This window comes from Saccopteryx leptura, chromosome 1, assembly GCF_036850995.1.
Source record: "Saccopteryx leptura isolate mSacLep1 chromosome 1, mSacLep1_pri_phased_curated, whole genome shotgun sequence".
NCBI classification, from domain to species: Eukaryota; Metazoa; Chordata; class Mammalia; order Chiroptera; family Emballonuridae; genus Saccopteryx; species Saccopteryx leptura.
The window spans coordinates 19342236-19361522 of record NC_089503.1 but is presented as its reverse complement, the minus strand read 5'-3'; the positions used below and the strand labels follow the sequence as shown (position 1 = coordinate 19361522).

The window sequence follows — 19287 nt, the reverse complement described above, 5'->3', positions numbered from 1 at the left end:
ACTACTGTCCTCCAGGATAGGGTCACTATGAAAAAGAGGCCCCTTCCTTCAAGACTGACCAGTCTGTCTCTCTCCATCATATACATATACATACATATATATATATATTTCAGCAACTGTCTTAGATTACCCCCCCCCCCCCCGCCCTGTAATTCTGAAGAGCAGGGAACCCAACAGATTGAATCTTAGAACCAACGTCCAGAGTCCAGACTGGGTGACTTCAGGCCAGCCCCAGGGTCCCTCTGGAGCGGGGTTACTTGAGCAGCTCAGTCTGTGTTCAAGCCCTCCTTGAAGCAAACCTCAGCACAAATTGTCAACCCCCAAAACCTCCAACAGCCATGACAAGGGACACAGGTTTTACTGGAGGTTGGTAGGAGACCAGTGACGGAAGGAACCATCTGTAGCCTCTGTCGCTGGCCATCTTTGTTGGTTTCCCCTTTCTCCTCAGCTGCCTGGTCCCTGAGGCCTCTCTACCCACCCCTCCCCGCCCCAACTGCACCTAACGCACCATCTCCTGCCCCGAACTGTACAGCTCTTCCCCACAGCTTGCAGACCCCTCAGCCAAGCCAGAGCTCCAGTTTGCTCTTAGCCACCATCTGTCATTCCTTGGGTCCTCCCACCTCACAGGGATTTCAAACGCTTTACAGCCTTTGAAATCCAATGATGCCAAACTGGCTCTCCTGCAACTGATCTGCTTCCAATACTTGTCTGTGCCCAGGACAAATGGAATGGATATTTATTGAAACCTGCTAAGTGCATTCACATCCTTTCTTCCTCAGGGCCAACTTGGGAGGTGAGAATTTGTTTTTTTTTTTTTTAAACCACAAAGAAGCTAAAGTTCAGAGAGGTTAAGCCATTTATCTCAGGTCACACAGCTACACAGCCCTTTCTCTGGTCTATGCTGCTTCTCTCCAGAAGATGAGTAAGGCACGGGAAGATGGGCCATGCAAGTGAAGACATAAACACGAGGCTTTCGGGGTGCAGATTTGAGTGAGGAGCCCAACCTGACTGAGAGCTGCTGTTGGGGATCACGGGGACAGCTTTTGTCTGTGTGTTCCTGTCCCCGGCAGGGTGCAGGCACAGTGTAGGTGCCAGTGCATGTTTACGGAGTTCAGTGAGTGTCCTTGGGGCCGGAGTCAGGGAAGCCAGGGATTCAGCCTGCTTCTGCCTCAGAAGTCCTGTGTGACCTTCAGCGAGTCGTTGGCCCCCTCTGGGGCTCAGTGTGGAATCGAGGGTTGGACTAGGTGACCTCATTATCCTGCAGCTCTGACATTTAAGGAGAATTTAAAGGTGATAAATAAACGCCACAGGATACGGTTGTCAACAGGCTAAGGTGGGACCAGGGTCAAAGACTGGGCTTAGAGGCTGCTTGCTGCTCGGAAGGTCAGAGAAAGTGGGAAGATCCGAAGCAGGGCCAAGCGGTGCTGGGACCCGGGACCCTGCATGTGGAGTTCCTGCCCGGCTCACCGGGGCTCACGGCCTGTGCCCAGGGCCTCACTCAGGGGAGTGTGTGTGTGGAGCATCTAGTACCTAACCTCTGTTTCTTCTCCTCCCTCTGGACTGTGCCTGCGAGCAGCTGGGCGGGGCCTGTCTGCTGGGCGTCGGCATCTGGGTCATGGTGGACCCCACTGGTTTCCGAGAGATCGTGGCCGCTAACCCCTTGCTGATCACGGGCGCCTACATCCTCCTGGCCATGGGGGGCCTGCTTTTTCTGCTCGGCTTCCTGGGCTGCTGCGGGGCCGTCCGGGAGAACAAGTGTCTGCTGCTGTTTGTGAGTACTGCCACCCCCCACCCCACCCATGGGTGCCCTGAGAGAGGGGGAGGAGGCCCTGTGCCTGTAGTGCAGGGACTCACTCTGCGGTCTGAGCCAAGTAAACTGTCTCCCTGGAGCGGAAGGGCCACCCACCTCTCCCGACTGTACTCACAGCCCCGGCGTCCGGAGCCTGCTCTCGGTGCTGGGCCCACGCCTGCCCTGGGTAAGCTGCCCTGCGTGGGGGTGGCCCTGGACTCCAGGTCTGAACAGCCAGGCTTCTCCGTGGTGCGGTCCACTGAGAACATTGACCGCGATGCTTTTCTACTTGCTTGCTTTTAAGAACGCCCATATATAATTCCTTGGTAAAAGAGTTAAGACAGCTATTGGATAAATCACTCACGGTTTGCATTTCCAGTGTTAAAATAGAAATGGTATGACTTCTGAAAGTCCTTTATTTGTTAAGGAAATAGTCCTTGGACTGTTGTTATGGACCAGAGTTCACTAGGCGCTGAAGATATACATCATGGGCCCAGAGAGGCTGTCCCCTCCCTCATGGACAGACACACAGAGGCAGACCTAGTCTGAGTGTGCGCCCTGCTTTGTCCCCTAACTTAGGATATGACTCCCATCTAGTTTCTTTTTTTTATTGTTTTTTGTTTGTTTGTTTGTTTGTTTTTTGTATTTTTCTGAAACTGGAAACGGGGAGAGACAGTCAGACAGACTCCCGCATGTGCCCGACCGGGATCCACCCGGCATGCCCACCAGGGGCGACACTCTGCCCACCATGGGGCGATGCTCTGCCCCTCCGGGGGGTCGCTCTACCGAGACCAGAGCCACTCTAGCGCCTGGGGCAGAGGCCAAGGAGCCATCCCCAGCGCCCGGGCCATCTTTGCTCCAATGGAGCCTTGGCTGTGGGAGGGGGAAGAGAGAGACAGAGAGGAAGGAGGGAGGGGGTGGAGAAGCAAATGGGCGCTTCTCCTATGTCCCCTGGCCGGGAATCGAACCCGGGTCCCCCGCACGTCAGGCCGACGCTCTATCGCTGAGCCAACTGGCCAGGGCCAAAATATATTTTATTTATTGATTTTTTAGAGAGAGAAGAGTGAGAGAGAGAGACAGAGAGAGAGAGAAGGGGGAGGAGCAGGAAGCATCAACTCCCATATGTGCCTTGACCAGGCAAGCCCAAGGTTTCGAACCGGCGACCTCAGTGTTCCAGGTCGACGCTTTATCCCACTGCGCCACCACAGGTCAGGCCAGGTTTCTTAACCTCTCTGGACCTCAGTGTCTTGGCTTGTTAAGCAAGGAACCAACCAGCTCAGCCGTAGGTGGGGGCCAAGCGAGACAAGGAGCAGATGGTCAGTTTCATGCCCATGAGCTGTGGTCCTTTGGGCTTTTGCTGACCGTCCTGGCCCTGGTGAAGGGGTCTTCTTCCCCTGCAAGGTCCTGTGGACCTCCAGGGCGCAGAGAACTTGGCAGTTGAGGCTTGCCCTGCTCTGGGTTCAGTTCAGAACAGCCCTGCTTAGAGCAGTGTGTGTGTGGCTGGGTGATGGCTGGGCGGAGGATTAAACACTCGGAAGACCTGGGCGGGTCATCAGGAGGACTTCCTTGTGAGGCTCTGTCTGTTCCTGCCCGTGAGCCGGCAGTCAGCGCTTTGGGAGGCAGAGATCTGGTGCCTTCTCCCCAGATTAGAACACTGCACAGCCCCCATTTGTTCGGTGAGATGACCCACATCACAGAGAGAAAGTGAAATCAGCTGTGAAATGTGTGGCTGTCTCCCTTCAGCGGTCTACACACTGCAAACTCTTCATTGGGAGAGAAACAAAGAAACCTGTTGGCGCCCCCTAGTGGAAAGCCCTCTACAGCGTCAGATGGTGTGGGGGGGAATCTGGACTTGGGGAGCCTCAGGAGACTTGAAAAGGAGCTGGGTGCGGATCCCAGGACACACCAAACCGCCCCCTCCATCCGTCCCCCCACACCTCGGGCCCCTGGGACTCATCCATTGTTAATAGGCTGTCTCTGAAGCCAAAACAGGAAGCCAGGCTGGGGCTTGGGGCTGGGGAGGTGGGAGGCGGTGAGCTAAGTGGCTCCCTCTGAGCATGCCAGCTGAGTGAGAACATTGCTCTCCACAGCACGCAGGAGAAGACCAAGTCCCAGGACGAGGTCAGCCCCACGTCCCTGGAGAGAGGGTTAAGCCTGGGTCCAGCCCACTGAACCCTAACGCAGCCCCTTCCCACCCTCTTTTGCTGCCTTTTTCCCTCCCGTCGGAGACCTGCAGCCCCATCTCGCTGTTGCTCCCTTTCTTTGCTCGCTCTCTCCCTGCCTCTGCCTCTGTCTCTCTGTCTCTGCCTCTCTCTTCATCTCTCGGTTTCTATCCTGCTGTCTTTCCTTATCTCTCTCCTGCATGCTCCTTTCCTCTGTCCTGCCTCCCTGCCTCCCTCTCTTTGTGTCCCCTGGGTCCCTCCCCTCTCGTTTCCTCCCTCCTTCTCTCTTCTTCCTCACATCCCCTCTTCTCCCTCCCCCCTTTCTGATGCCCAGCACATAACAAGTTTGAGGTCGCAGTGCAAGTCAAAAGTGAGGGACCCTTGAGTCCTGGTCTCCTGTCTGTCAGCCCAGGGCTGGTCCAGGGGCTCCTACCCTGGCAGGGACTCAAGTCACCCAAAATTTTCCTGACATTATGTGTAAGAGTATGTCAGGGGTCCTGGCCGGGTGGCTCAGTGGTAGAGCATCAGTCCAGCATGTGGGAGTCCCAGGTTTGATTCCCAGCCAGGGAACACAGGAGAACTGCTCATCTGCTTCTCCACCCCTCCCCCTCTCCTTTCTCTCTGTCTCTCTCTTCCCCTTCCGCAGCCAAGGCTCCACGGGAACAAAGTTGGCCCGGGTGCTGAGGATGGCTCCATGGCCTCTGCCTCAGCACTAGCATGGGTCCGGTTGCAAAGGAGCAATGGCCCAGATGGGCCAAGCATTGCCCCCTGGTGGGCATGCCGGGTGGGAGGGGGGGATCCTGGTTGGGTGCATGCAGGGGTCTGCCTCTCTGCCTCCTCACTTCTCACTTCAGAAAAACACACACACAAAAAAAGAGTATGTCAGGGCCTGCATGTCTGTACATGTGTGTTGTTTATGTATATGTATATATTGTGCACATATGCGTGTTTCTGGAGAGAGATACCACAGCTTCTGGCAGGTTTTCAGAAAAACTCATGACCTAAATAATAAGAACCACTTCCTCTTATAACCTGGACCTGGCTGTGTGGGTGTCCCAGATGAAGAGGGACACTGTGTCTCACCCCTGGTAGATACTGGGGTCCGTAGGGAAGCCTGAGACAGCTTCCTCAGCTTGCTAGGAGGGAGGGAAGACTTGTCTTGAGAAGGACTAGGAGGGAGCACGTTAGCCTCCTCAGGAACCCAGGCTCAAAGGCCTGCAGAGAAAGGGAGCCTGGGGGTGGGGGTCGACTGAGAATCCCCTCCCCCCAACTCGGAGGCTAAAACCCGCAGGGTCCCAGCGACCCTTAGCTCAGGGACAATAAGCGTAATGACATCACCTAATGACCAGTTTTTCTAAAGACACATCTTTCAATCAGCCCTGTTGATCGATGTCACAGCATTTTTACATAACAATAGGACCATTTCAGCCTGTGATTGGCACTTTGTGGCATCCCTTTTCTCCCCCAGGTCGCCTACCTCTGTGTAATTCAGCCCATTTATTTGACTCAATTTTTTAAAGAACATTGTATAACAAAGGCTTGTGAAATTGGAAGAGAGAACAGCAGAAAGAGAGGAGTGTATTTAAAAGAGACGAATGCGCTGAGTTGCGCACTAAGTATGTAAGTTTGGTAAATATTGATTAGCGCTGAGAGCTGAAGGCAGACGTGCCTGTAGGCAGATGGGTTAGAAGAGTCTCCCCAGTAGGCAAATAGCAGTTCCTGCCTCTTTGTGAATTTTCCCATCTTATGCAAAGTGTCGTAAATTTGGTGTTCAGGAATTACTGGCAAACGTGTCAGTGGGCAGATGGTTTGAGGTTAGCTGAACCGAAGGCAAGTAAACCCTGGGAAAGGGCCTGACTAGGGGAAGCCCCGGGAAGCATCCGGACAAGCCCCGTGGCGGGGCCCAGGGGAACCCCGCCAGGTGACCCGTTGGTAACCCTGTTAAGCAGGAGGAAATGGTTGCAGGCTGGAGAAGGCAACTTGGCAGGAGTGGCATTATGATGAGGTTGGCACCACAGCCTGGCTCTTTCCTTTCAGGTGACTCACAGTCATACACACTCAAGGCACCCCGAGGTCGCCAGGCTTGGGGGAAACCCTGCTCTGGGCAGGAGCGGTGACAAGTAGGCCTGCAGCCCCCCTTCCTCTGGGGAGGCCCACTTTCCCTGCCAATGAGTCACCAGGTTCATTCTTTCATTTCCTCTCATGAACTTCATTTCCTGAATTATGAAACGTGGCTCAATGTAAACTCCATAAGGATGTGTATTTGTCTGCCAGTACCGAGCAGAGTGCCTGGCGCAGGGCAAGTGCTCAGTGAGCAGCCCTGGAAGGGAAGAACAGAGAGAAGGCTGTGTCAGAGAGGTGGGTAACGGCATGGACTCCGGGCTCCGAAGAGCCGGCCCTGAGCCCTGCTCGGCCACTTCCCGGGGCCGGTTACCTGACCTCTCTGAACCTCAGATTCCCTCTACATAAAATGAAGAGAATACCTTCCTCCTATACCTTGCGTGGCTCTGTTCCTGGCACATGTAAACACTTGCTAAGTGGGACACTAAAGGGACTGGAGTTATCCACAAGAGACCCCATAGGCCATTGGAAAGCATTAGAACAGGGGTCCCCAAACTATGGCCCGCGGGCCACATGCGGCCCCCTGAGGCCATTTATCCGGCCCCTGCCGCACTTCCAGAAGTGGCACCTGTTTCATTGGTGGTCAGTGAGAGGAGCATAGTTCCCATTGAAATACTGGTCAGTTGGTTGATTTAAATTTACTTGTTCTTTATTTTAAATATTGTATTTGTTCCCATTTTGGGTTTTTTTTGTTTTTTTTTACTTTAAAATAAGATCTGTGCAGTGTGCATAGGGATTTGTTCATAGTTTTTTTTTTATAGTCCGGCCCTCCAATGGTCTGAGGGACAGTGAACTGGCCCCCTGTGTAAAAAGTTTGGGGACCCCTGTCCTATACCTTGCTTGGCTCTGTTCCTGGCACACGTAAACACTTGCTAAGTGGGACACTAAAGGGACTGGAGTTATCCACAAGAGACCCTGTAGGCCATTGGAAAGCGTTAGAACCTGGAGACTCTTATGGGTTTCAGGATAACTTGGCGTCAAAAGGCCATGTTCTGGAATCAGAGTTCCCATGTTCCTCCCAGGTGTACTGCCTACCCGCTGTGCCCTGCTAACCCTCTTGGGGTCCCCGTTTCTCCATCTGTAAAATGATTATAACAGCAGCGGCTTCTCCAGGCTGTCGAGAGGGTTCCGTGAAACAGTCCCTAGGAGACCCACAGTGCCTGGGTAGTAAGTGCTCAGCAGACAGTAGCTGTCGTTATTGCTCCAGAGATCACCCCTGCCAACACTTGCCTTCAGGAAGGCTGCGCTTCCTCTAGGTCCAGAGCCCCCATCGGAGCAGCTGTCACCTCGCCCCAGCCTGTGCACAGGGCTTCGCCGGCACCATCTCACTGCAGCTGTGTGCTAAGTCATCCCGGAGAGCGCACACACTCTCCCACAGTGACGAGCGTGCTGAGTACGCGAGGCCGGAGCTAGGGCTCATCCGTAGTTTATACCTTTCTAAGCCACGAGGCTTGATAGCCAGGGCCAGCTGAATTACGTCCCTGAGGATGGAGACCATTTCCGAGGCCACTCTTTGCCAGCCTGAGGACTGCCAGCAACCCCAGTGAGAGGGCACAGGGCAGGGCGGGGCTCCCGCGGAGGCCGGGTGGAACAACCGGATGACCATCCATCACCGGCCGAATGAAAGTGCCAGGAGCCCCGCCAGGGGCCCCCATCGCTCTCGGGGAAGAGAGGCTGCGGGAGCGGAGAACACATCGCTCAGCCCGAGGGCCAACCATGCGTGGGGGAGCGGCCGTGGGGGTGTTGGAATGGACGACAGCTGTTGTGGCCAGGGGTCCAGGAGGCCCCCTGTCGCCTCTGGTTATGGAACTCTGCCCAACCCCGAGCGCAGCCCAAGGTCACCCTGCGCAGCTGACCCCAGCAAGGCTGACCTGTCGGAAGCGGACGCCCAGGGTTTAGCAGACCTGCTGACATGTCGGTCCTGAGTCTCGCTCCTCAGCAGAGAGGCCGGGGGGGCATGGCCCCCCGGGAGGAACTGGGTTAAGACAAGGATGCTCTGAAATTTTTCAGCTGCCCGGTTTGGAGCAGCCATTCCCTTCCTCCACTGTGGAACTGGGGGCTAAACAGAGAGAGGTGAGGGGCAGGTGTCGGCTCTCATGCTGAAACCCCCTTTGAGGCCAGAGCTATGCCGGAGGCACCTCGACTCCGGAGGGACTCCGGTGACCAACGACGGTCTGGGACGAGGAGTGACAGACCTGCGCTTTGCGCTGGCTGGTCTGTGTAAGCCGGGAGCTCTTCTTGAGTTTGGACATTTAAAAGAAACGAAACAAAACTGTTTGACAGGTCTAGGAGATGTTTTCATGTCCACATTCTGCATGGGTCATTCTGAAATCCATCCCGAGGGGCTCCCCGAAGGCGGTGGGTAGCCCAAGCGACGTGGGGAACTGCGGGACCTTGACCCGACAGCTGCTGCTCCAGCTGGGAGGTCAGGGAGGGAAATGACTGGGGTCTTCCCGAGGTGAGGACAAAGTGACAGTGCCCTTCTTCTGACCAGAAGAGTCAGGGTCCAGGAGAGGGACGCTGAGGGCATCACGGCCCACCACAGTGTCGCTGGGGCCGGGCCCTGGGGCTCCCGGAACAGCCTGCACGTGAGCCGGCTGCCGCACTCCTACTCTTGCAAGAGCTCGACGACGAGCTTGGCTCAGCGTACAGAACACTCCCGTCCACGACGTCCTTATTCCCCAGGTGACCCCGGAAGGAGGTGTCACCTCCTCACTTTACTGATGAGGAAACTGAGGCTGGAGGGCATTTGAGTGATTGTCCGAAGTCGCCCAGAGCAAGGCGAGGTGGGCAGAGGTGTCCTGACACGAAGCCCAGAGCCCTTGCTTCCGATTGTCCGAAGTCGCCCAAACAAGGCGAGGTGGGCAGAGGGGTCCTGACACTGAGCCCAGAGCCCTTGCTTCCTTCTAGCCTTGGGCACAACCAGTGTAGCCTGGTGGCTCTGGGGACTGTGACCCGAGGGAGCAGGTCTCGGGGCAGCTGGGCAGATGTGTAGGAACCTATCTCTGTGTGCCCTGGGGTTCAGTCTTCTGCTGGTGGTCTCCGGTAGGGTGACAACTCTGGGGTTGTCACAGACTGTACATGCCAAAGGTACCGGCAGTGCTCAGTAATGAAGGCACAGCCATTTCCTCTTTCTCTTGCCAACAGCTTTTAGCCCAAAACAGTGCCCATGGCGACCAGGGCCTGAGATGCAGCAGACAGTCAAGATGGCGTGTCAGTCCCTCCTGGCTTCATTCATTCATCTGAGAGCCATGAATCAATGTTTGTGCTGTCTAGCTGTGGGGAAAAGCGTGGTCACAGCCTCTGTACTGAAGGGAGGGACCCAGTGGGGACCCGGCAGCTGTGACAAGGACATCTCTGTGGGGCACTGTGACATGGGGCAGCCGGGAAAGGCTTCTCGGCAGGAGAACGGCTGCAGCTAAATCCGGTCTGGAAAACGGGGAGCTGGTGGGGGAGGAAGGGAGTGGTCCTCCTGACAGAGGGGACCCCAGGACCAGAGGCCTCGTGGTTGGTGTGGCAGCATCAGCAAATGCAGGGAGCGGAGCAGTGTTCTGGTAGATTCAGACACCCGGCCCGTGGGTGCGTTCTCAGATTTTGATAGACACGCCGCCTTCCTTCAGTCTTGCTCCTTTACTGCGCCTGAAGATCGGTATCACCTCCTCACTTCCCACGGGAATGAGGGGCTGCAGCCGGGAGAGGCGGCCCTGGGGCGGGGGGTGGGGAAAGCCAGGCTCCGCCCAGCGTGGCCAGTCCACACGCATCTCCGTCCAGCTCTGCCGGGTAGGGCTGTTCGGACTGACCGCGGCACCACGGGCCTCGGCTAAGGGGTGCCGTTTGCACCGAAGGCTTGTTTGTTTACGTTTCCATTGTTGCATTGCAATATGTTGACTCCAGAGGTAGACTGTTGGTACGTTTATGATGAAAAATGTCTGGTTGGCGGCGGCGAAGTTCCTTAGTTTTACAAAATCTATGTGCCGCGTCAATTGTGTGACAGATGGGGGGGGGGGGACTTGGGGAAATGCCCCCCCCCCCCCAGGACTCACGAGCCTGGCCCTTCTCTCCGCAGTTCTTCCTCTTCATCCTGATCATCTTCCTGGCGGAGCTCTCGGCGGCCATCCTGGGCTTCATCTTCAGGGAAAACGTACGTGCCGGGCCCCACGCAGCCTGGCTCCCTGCTACCAGCGGCGGAGCGGTGGCCATCGTGGCCAGCCTGTCCCATCCTCCGAGGGTCTCATGGAGTCAGCAGCCCCTCACCCAGCACTTTCAGCCCAAACTGTGACCCAGCGGTCCTCTTCCCCTATGAGGGCTTTTCCAGAAGTATAGTGTCAGGGGACCCTTGGGGTCTCACTCTGCCGAAACACCCAGTACAATCACACACCTGCTTCTGGAATTTTCCATGCCACACTTTGCCAGGCGATGGCACAGCAGTAGTTATTTGGCAGCGTTGAGGATAATCAGGGAGGCTGCCCCTGAGTCCTGGAATGAGTGACGGGCTGGAGAAGGGACAGAGCACTCTCCACGGAGGCTCTGGCCAGTGTCCAGTTTGGGCCACTTGCCCTCCATAGGCCATCTTATTCCAGGGGCTCCAACCACCGGGAGCGCCAGCTCCCCTCTGAGTCTACAAGATCCAGGCACCAACCAAAGGTGGCCTGGGAAAAAAGAGAGGGGAGGATGGAGCAGGATACACAGCTGGCCCTGGTGGTGAGCAGGTGGCCCAGAGGGGAGGAGGAGGAGGAGGCTACACCCTGTATGCATAGAATGGTGCCCTGAGGGTCTCTCTCCGCTGGGCACTACCCAGGGTCCTGCCCGATCGGGAGGGTGGTTAAACCTCTGAGCGACTTTCAAGGACATCTCTGGGAACTAGATGTGCTCCATCCGTGGTTTCTTCAGGGCCTGGGACCCAGGGCATCTGCTTAGCTCTGTCTGAGGAACAGCTCAGGGTGGAAGGGGTGGCGTGAGGGCAAGCCCTCACTCTATGCTAGCTGCCCCCCCCCCCCCGGGGAAGAGCCATAGGGCAGAGCGAGGTTCCCAGCGCGCCCTGGCCCTGGGGCTGCCGAGGGGTGTATGGACTTTTCACGGGAGTGACCCCAAGATGGGGGCACCCACAGGCCAGGCCGTGAGGTGGGGTTAAGGGACCCACCCCAAGTTGAGGAGAATGCCAGGCGCCTGGCACAGAGCCCTGGAGCCTTCCCTCCTTTCCCCCAAAGCTGACAGATGGAGGGGCCAGGGAGGGGGAAGGGACCAAGCAACCAGATGGGGGTCTCAACCAGCTTCTCCTTCTGCCTCCAGCTCACCCGTGAATTCTTCACCAAGGAGCTCACCAAGCATTATCAGGGCAACAATGACACAGATGTCTTCTCTGCCACCTGGAACTCGGTCATGATCACGGTGAGTGACACCCCCACGCCCCTCCCATGCAGGGATGCTATGAGCATTCAGAGCCATGATGCCCAGTGCTGTAAATGCCTGGCCTCCAGAAATCCCTCTGCTCATGTGCCAGTCATCAACCAGGGCACCGGCTCCCCCAGCCCAGACCCGCCTCGGAATCACCTCCACACGGCATTCCCAGCAACCACTGCTCCTCCATCACAGGCTACACGCCCCGCGAAGCGTCTTCGCCATCCCTGACTCCAGTCCTCCAGCAGGTGCCATGGTCATCAATGACAGTATCAGTCGTAGCAACTGTTTATTGAGTGCTAATAAACGGTGGGGTAGGAATTATTACCACCACCCCCGTTTCACCAATGAAGGCTCAGAAGCTGGAGGCTCAGAAGCTGAGTGACTCTCCCAGGGTCACCCGGGGAGACCGGGGGGAGCCAGCCACCGGGGTCTCAGCTCCGTTCCTTCAGGTCACCTCACGTTCCCTGCGGCCCTTCGAGAGGTAGCCCGGCCACCTCCGCCCGCAGGCCGGCTCCCGCCCACCACCCCTTCCCTGTGCTCTTCTCCTAGTTTGGCTGCTGTGGGGTCAACGGGCCTGAAGACTTCAAGTACGCATCGGTGTTTCGACTCCTGGCTTTGGACAGTGACGAGGTGCCCGAGGCCTGCTGCCGGAGAGAGCCGCAGACCCGGGACGGGGTGCTGCTGAGCAGGGAGGAGTGCCTCCTGGGGAGGGGCCTGTTCCTGAACAAGCAGGTACAGGCCCTGCGCCCCGGGCAGAGCCGCGTGGGTGGCCAGAGCTGGCTGGGTGGCAGGGTCATCCCAGAGGGTCTGAAGGCACTCCGGGACCCCAAGGGACTGTCGGCCATGACATGGGCCTGAATGGAGGCTAGTGAAGCTTTATCCAGTCACTTGAGATCCAGCCAAAGCGTGGAAAGGATGAAGGTGGAAGATGGCTCAGTGACAGCGTAGGTCAGAGGGCTGGGCATTGTGGCTGAGGTTCAAGAGTAAAGTAGGAGTTTCCCAGTGTTCCAGGCTGAAACCTCCTGAGCTTCTTATAACGTAGGTTGGGAGCCAGAGCTAGAATCACACAGTGGCTCCCTCCTCGGCCGTGCACTCAATTTGGGGGGAAGCTCACATTTGCCATGTGGGGGCACAGCCAAGCTCCAAGGGAGAAAGGTAGGTCAGGGAAGCTCCCAGACCTCTTTGCTTCTATTGCAACCCTAGGATTTCGTCTCAGATTCAGAAGAATCCCTTTCCCTTCCTGTGTGACACAAGGTCCCCCAGTGAGCACCGCCCCCCAGTGTGTGTGACACCAGAGGGAGGGGAGACTGAGCCCGTTCCCCACGCCTCTCACTTGATCCAGCCTTGACTGAGCATCTCGTGGGAGAGTTCCCGATGCAGGACCCCTCAGGGGACAGGAGACGAGGCCCCTGCTCCTGCGGGCTCATGGTTTAGTGAGAAGAAGAAGAAGATGATAAACAATCAGCAGACAAACCACAACATGGCAGCAATGACTACGAAGGAAGTAAAGCCAGATGAGGGGCTAGAAGGGACCGTGGTAGAGGGCACAAGGCAGGCTAGAGTCCCAGGGGAGGCGACCGTTGAGCTGAGGCCTGGCACTGGCCATCTGATGAGTCTCTTTCTAGCCTCAGCTTTGTCTCACCAGCTCAGCACTGTCATCCCCTGTACCTGCCTATGTCATGTAAAAGGGCACATACGGCCCCAAGAGCCAAGTTCCCCTGCCCCTGGCAGCCCTGCCCTCCTGCAGTGAGGGAAAGAGATACCAGGAAAGAGATAAGGGCCCTGAGATCAGGTTGCTGTAGAACTGGGGAGGGCGTGGGTCTCTCCCCCTCAGAAGAGGCTGCAGGACATGCAGGCAGTTCCAGGCTGTGATGTCAGCCTCCCTGGGCTGTTAAACGCTTTGTCACCTTGGCCAAGACATAGTCTCTGGATCTCAGATCCCCTATACAGTGGTAGAGACTGCTGGCTGGCCCTGCACTCCATTCACCTCTTCCTCCTTGGAAAGAGGGGCTTTATGTGATCCTATGAGCACCATGTAAAAGCTGCCCTTCCCAGCCTCCCTTGCAGCTAGGCCATGTGACCAACTTCTAGCCAAAGGGAGGTAAGCAATGTAATCTGTGCAACTGAGTCACGTTCTCAAGAGAAAGCATTGTGCTTGCCCTCCTCCTTTCCCCCCTGGCTGAAATGCAGCTGTGTTGGCAGCCAACTCTGACCTTGCCGAGGAGAGGGGCCCTTTGGGATGTCAGAGCATCAAGAGAGAAGGAGCCTGACAACTCCACGGAGCAGGCCGCCACCCCAGCTCAGGATTAGATATGGAACACAAACGAAGTTCTAAGCTGTTCAAGGAGCTGCTGTTAGAAATGTCTGGTGCCCACCGCCACAGCCGCACTCTAAGGCCACTTGTGAATTGTTCTGGGAGGCTTTTCCTGGGCCCTGGTCCTTTAGGGCTTCATCCTGACAGGCTTCCCATTTCTGACTCCAACTCCGTGATGATGCCTCCTCCCACCCCCTGGGCATGGCTTTGATGTCGGAAGCTCACCAGAGAGGTCCCTGTGCAGCCATCTTAGTTTTTAGGATGACGCTTCTTCTGTTCCATGTGAGGATTACTGAGAGTGACTCTGGGACTCCTTTTCTGAGACATTCACATCCCTCCTGAGCATTCTTCCCTTTTAAAAGCCTCTGCTGAGGGACTATCTGCTTGTTGTTGTTTTTTCTCCAAAACCCACTTCCCTAAAGCCCAGGATACATTTCTGACTTGGCCTGATATCCCCACCATAGTCTTATGATATCCCCATCATAGCCGGCAACACCTTTGATTACGTACGAGTAACTGAAATCCCAACCAAGGAGGCTTAAGCAAATACCTTTGTGTTTCACACAGAGCAAGAATTCTAAACAATGGTGTCTTCTCACACTGTATCAGTGGCTCTGCCCTGTCAGTCAAGGCCTGGTCTCTGTGATCTTTCTGGCCTTTCCTTGTGTTTACTACTTCATGAGGGCAAAATGGCTGCCGTGGCTCCACACATCCCACCCATGTTCAAGGGGGGAGAATAGGAAAGGGTGGCACCAGCTGCTTTCCCAGAAACCTCCAGGCAACTTCTGCTTAGGTTTCACCAGCTAGGACTTGGTCGCATGGCCACAGGAGCCAAGGCAGAAAGCACTTGTCTCTGAGTGGTGAGGCAGTGCACCTGCCCTGTTTACCATCGAACTCCAGTGAATACTTGGACCCCTCCATTGATATGGTTCAAACCCATGTGGCAGCTTCTCTAGCTCATTCCTCAGCCCTCTCTGGATCAAGAGAGTCACCCAAGAGTCAGGAGAGTGTTGGGTGCTGGAAACAAATAGGGTGACCTTGCTAGACCTGACTCTGGTCTAGAATGGTTACCACTAATAGGAAACCACCCATCGTCTCCATTTGTCCAGGTGATCTTAAGTCTTCTCTCCTCACAGTGTCACTGTTTCTCTGCTCTATCCCCACTGTTTCCCATCTGCTTCGCGGTGGTTTATGAGCTTGGATGCTGCTGTGCATCCAAACTTTCCTTGAGGCAAAGTGCTACACCCTTATCCTCCTAGAAAGAGAAAAGCAATGCAGCAGAGCAGCATGTGCAAAGGCCCTGAGGTGGGAGGGAGCATGGTGTGTTCCAGGAACCAAGAGAAGGCCAGTGTGGCTGCAGCACAGTGAATAGGGCAGGACCAGCTCAAGGAGAGGGCAGCAGCAGGGCCGTGCCATGCCATGCTGGGCCAGCAGGTTCATGTTGAGGATGCCAGAAGAGCTGTGGAAACCCACACCCCGTTCTACCTGGGCAATGGGGGCACCTGGCCATGATGGCATTCTGGCTGCTCAGTGGCCAGGGATTAGGGGTGGGCCTGAGAGGACAGGAGGGATTTTTACACTGGTCCCAATGAGAAGTGGTGATGGTGAGGCCAGGTTGATGGCAGTGGAGACACAGAGCTAAGAACTTACTAAGCAGGTCTTGCAATGACACCCAGAGGCATAGGGGTAACCCCCACACAGCTCTGCACTCAGACACTTTCCACCAGCCAGGGTGTGCTCAGAGGGACACAGACAGAGCGAGGACAGTCCTATGGGGACTGAAGCCATGCTCCTTGCCAACCGTGCTCCCTGAGGTTTAGGGCCACGTTGCCAGCTCCCCAGCTTCACACCCATCCTGACACTGGTTCCTGACCCCTGGCCCCTGACCCCTGACCCCGGACTAGCCTTCGAGCCGTGGCTTCACCTCTGGTCCTTTCCCCAGGGATGTTACACAGTGATCCTCAACGCCTTTGAAACCTACGTCTACCTGGCCGGAGCCCTCGCCATAGGGGTGCTGGCCATCGAGGTAAGTGAAGGCCCCACTTCCGTGGCTCCCCAGAGGCAGGACACACAGGGGTCTGGGGCAGACGCCCCATGATCTGCAGTCCCCAGCTCACCTCCATTCACATGTCCTTAACTCAGGACCCATGGGTCCACCATTGTGTGTCTGCTGCCCAAGTCACTGAACTCCGGACATGTCTGAGCAAGTCTCTGGGAAATGGGTTCCGAGAGTCACTCTTACCCCCACCTCCCAACGCCGCTCCCAATGCCCCAACCCCACCAAGGTCTCCAGGGAACTGTTGAACAGGATCTAAACAGCTGACCTGAGGGAGGGGCTGCTGCCTGTGCTTCTGGGCCAGGCCCTTTCTCTCTGGCGTGTGGACTCGAACCCTAGCTCCCCCACGTGTAGCTGTATGACCTTAGGCAGGTTACACGACCCCGCGGTGCCTCCCTCCCTGGTCTGTGAGGTTTGCCTGGCACACAGTGAGCTCTGGAGACACACACAGGCCCAGAGAACGGGTGTGTTTGGCCCAAGGTCACCACTGGCAAGGAAGAAAGCTGGACTTGAACTCCTGTCTCTGGGTTTCCAAAGCCCCCTTCTCTCCATGGCTGCAGGGCGTGAAGGGGGCCAATGGCCCCGAGAGGGGCCTGCCCCCGAGGCAGTATGGGAATCCCTACAGCAGGGGTGTGCTGAGAGTGAGGGGCCTGCCCCCGAGGCAGTATGGGAATCCCTACAGCAGGGGTGTGCTGAGAGTGAGGGGCCTGCCCCCGAGGCAGTATGGGAATCCCTACAGCAGGGGTGTGCTGAGAGTGAGGGGCCTGCCCCCTTCCTGCTGCAGGGAAGACTGGGTGGTCCCCTGGGGGGCTGGGGGCCCAGCCTGACCAGTCAACTCCTGCTTTTCCTGCAGCTCTTTGCCATGATCTTCGCCATGTGCCTCTTCCGGGGCATCCAGTAGAGGGCGTGGCCTGAAGCCTGAAGACGCACCCTGCCCACCACCGTCCAGCACCCAGTGCCCTCCCCTACCCACACCCCTGCCCCCTTGTTCCGGGGGGAGGAGGTGAGGCCATCGTGAGTGGCCAGGAGAAGGGGCAGGGGGAAATAGCTATTTTTTTAACAAAACAAAACGACAAAAATACGAACTGATCTAACCCGCCGGGATTCCGGGGTGGGGGCCGTGGGCTTTCTGCACCCAAGACGCAGTCTGCACTAGAGACCAAAGGAACACTGGTCCCAGGCCCCTTCCTGGGCCTAGCCGGACTCTGGCAGCCCCAGGCCTGGGCCCTCTCCTCCCAGCTTCAGGACCCGGTGCCAAGAAAGGGAGGATTTCGGCAACAAGGAGGCAAAAGCCAATCTTGGAGAGAGGTCCCCAGAGCCCAGGGGCCCTAGCGCGACTCGGGTTGCCACGTCCTTGAGAACTCAGCCCCTTCTCGCAGTCCCTGGTGCTCTGCTCCATGGAGTAGTCCCCGCTCCTGCTCAGGCCGAGATGGCCCACGGACACTGGAGCCAGGAACGGCCCAGCTGCTGGACCAGACCACCTGGCGGGCCCAGTCTCGTCCAGGTCACACCGCACATGCACAGCAGTCTGAACAAGAACTGGGTCATCTCCAGGCTGCCACCACTCCCTCCAGGGCTGCCGGCCCAGCAGAGCTGCCGCTCACACCCCTCCCTGGCCTCCCTGGCCTCCCTGGCCTCCCTGGCCTCAGCATCACGGGTCCCCGAGAAGAGACGGGCCAGGCCAGCAGGAACTGCCTCTTACCGGTTCCACAGCTAAGAAGGGTCCCCCCTGGCCTCCCGCCTCCCCACACTTCTCAGCCCACAGAAACACACGTGTGCACACACCAGAGTCCCTTATCCACGCTGCCGGTCGCTCCTCACAAGCCGTTCCCTGTCCTCCACAGAAACACACGTGTGCACACACCAGAGTCCCTTATCCACGCTGCCGGTCGCTCCTCACAAGCCGTTCCCTGTCCTCCACAGAAACACACGTGTACACACACCAGAGTCCCTTATCCACGCTGCCGGTCGCTCCTCACAAGCCGTTCCCTGTCCTCCACAGAAACACACGTGTGCACACACCAGAGTCCCTTATCCACGCTGCCGGTCGCTCCTCACAAGCCGTTCCCTGTCCTCCACAGAAACACACGTGTGCACACACCAGAGTCCCTTATCCACGCTGCCGGTCGCTCCTCACAAGCCGTTCCCTGTCCTCCACAGAAACACACGTGTGCACACACCAGAGTCCCTTATCCACGCTGCCGGTCGCTCCTCACAAGCCGTTCCCTGTCCTCCACAGAAACACACGTGTGCACACACCAGAGTCCCTTATCCACGCTGCCGGTCGCTCCTCACAAGCCGTTCCCTGTCCTCTGTCAACTCCCTGGCTCCCCAGGCAGGAAGGAGCCCCCACAATCATCTGGTTCTCCCCTCCCCGCCCAGAACGATGGCTTGGATATCTTCTGTAAAATCGCTGTCAAGACATCTCTACCCTCTTCTTGCACACCTCCCGGGATGGGGAGTTCACTACCTCCCAGGACAGCATTCTGCCTTTGGACTGCTGACTTGAGCATCAGCTCAATACACAGCATAGACCTCTGCTTTTCTGTGGTTCCGTCCAAAGCATACCACTTGCTCTCTCTCCTTCCCTGAGTGTTAAAGCCACACAGTGTCTCTCTCTGAGCCCCATTATCTCCAGGCTAAAGAACTCCAGGGCATTTCATTTCGACTGTGACACGGTTTCCTGTCCCCTCACCGTCCATAGCACGTTTCCGACTGCTCCCTCCAGGTTCAAGCAGGAAGAGCTCTTTCCACAGACACTGACACCCACAAGTCAGCCCCTCAACACACAGATCTTAAATTCCAGAGCAGTGTCGGCAACTGGACTTGCAAGATGCCTCAACCCCGACTGGTCAGGAGTGGCTGGTGGAGGCTGTGCAGAGGACCCGGGTTTGGTCTGGGCTCCATCAGAAAGAGCACTGTCATCCTGGTTGGTGACGTCTGCCACAGGCACGGGAATGGGAGGGGCAGCCTGGTGCCTGCCGTCCTCTCCACTGTCTCTCTTCAGGGTCTAGGACAAGCCCACTCTGACTGACAGGCCCCGTGCCAGCTTCCAGCCACCCCTCCTGTGTTCCAAGCGCTGGGGGAGAGAGCTGCCGCCTAGAGCTCAGTGCTCCCCTGTTCGCCTCCCGCCCCCTCCTGAGGAGCAGCCAGAGCTCTGTGCCTGCGTGAAGACTGGGCTGGACCTTCCTCCCCTCCCTTGACCCTCTCCCGCCCTCCGTCTGGCCCCACCCACTGGTCTCTCCAAACTGCCCCTGTAACAGCCTGCCCTGACGACTCCATGCCACGAGCTCCCTAGCAGCTGGGCAGCCCTGGACCCAGGGGGGCCTGCAGCTGGTACCCCAGCCCAGCCTGAGAAGGACCTGGGCCGGCCCCTCCAGGTCCACCCACACATACCCATCTTCTTGGGAGAGGCAAATGGCTGGTCTGAGGTTGACAAGAAAAA

At 57.1% G+C, this 19287-nt stretch overlaps 1 protein-coding gene across 9 annotated transcripts in view; it reads left to right on the top strand.

Annotated features, from left to right (window-relative positions):
• Nucleotides 1-18381, top strand: part of TSPAN18 (tetraspanin 18) — a 186651-nt gene extending 168270 nt beyond the window's left edge. For all 9 annotated transcript variants that reach the window (XM_066362876.1, XM_066362859.1, XM_066362846.1 and 6 more), the window contains 6 exons: nt 1577-1771; nt 10139-10213; nt 11362-11460; nt 12022-12204; nt 15729-15812; nt 16696-18381. In XM_066362876.1, the coding sequence (XP_066218973.1) occupies nt 1577-1771; nt 10139-10213; nt 11362-11460; nt 12022-12204; nt 15729-15812; nt 16696-16743 (684 nt within the window). In that variant the 3' untranslated portion in view covers nt 16744-18381. The remainder of the gene's footprint in view (nt 1-1576; nt 1772-10138; nt 10214-11361; nt 11461-12021; nt 12205-15728; nt 15813-16695) is intronic.
• Nucleotides 18382-19287: the final 906 nt, after the last annotated feature.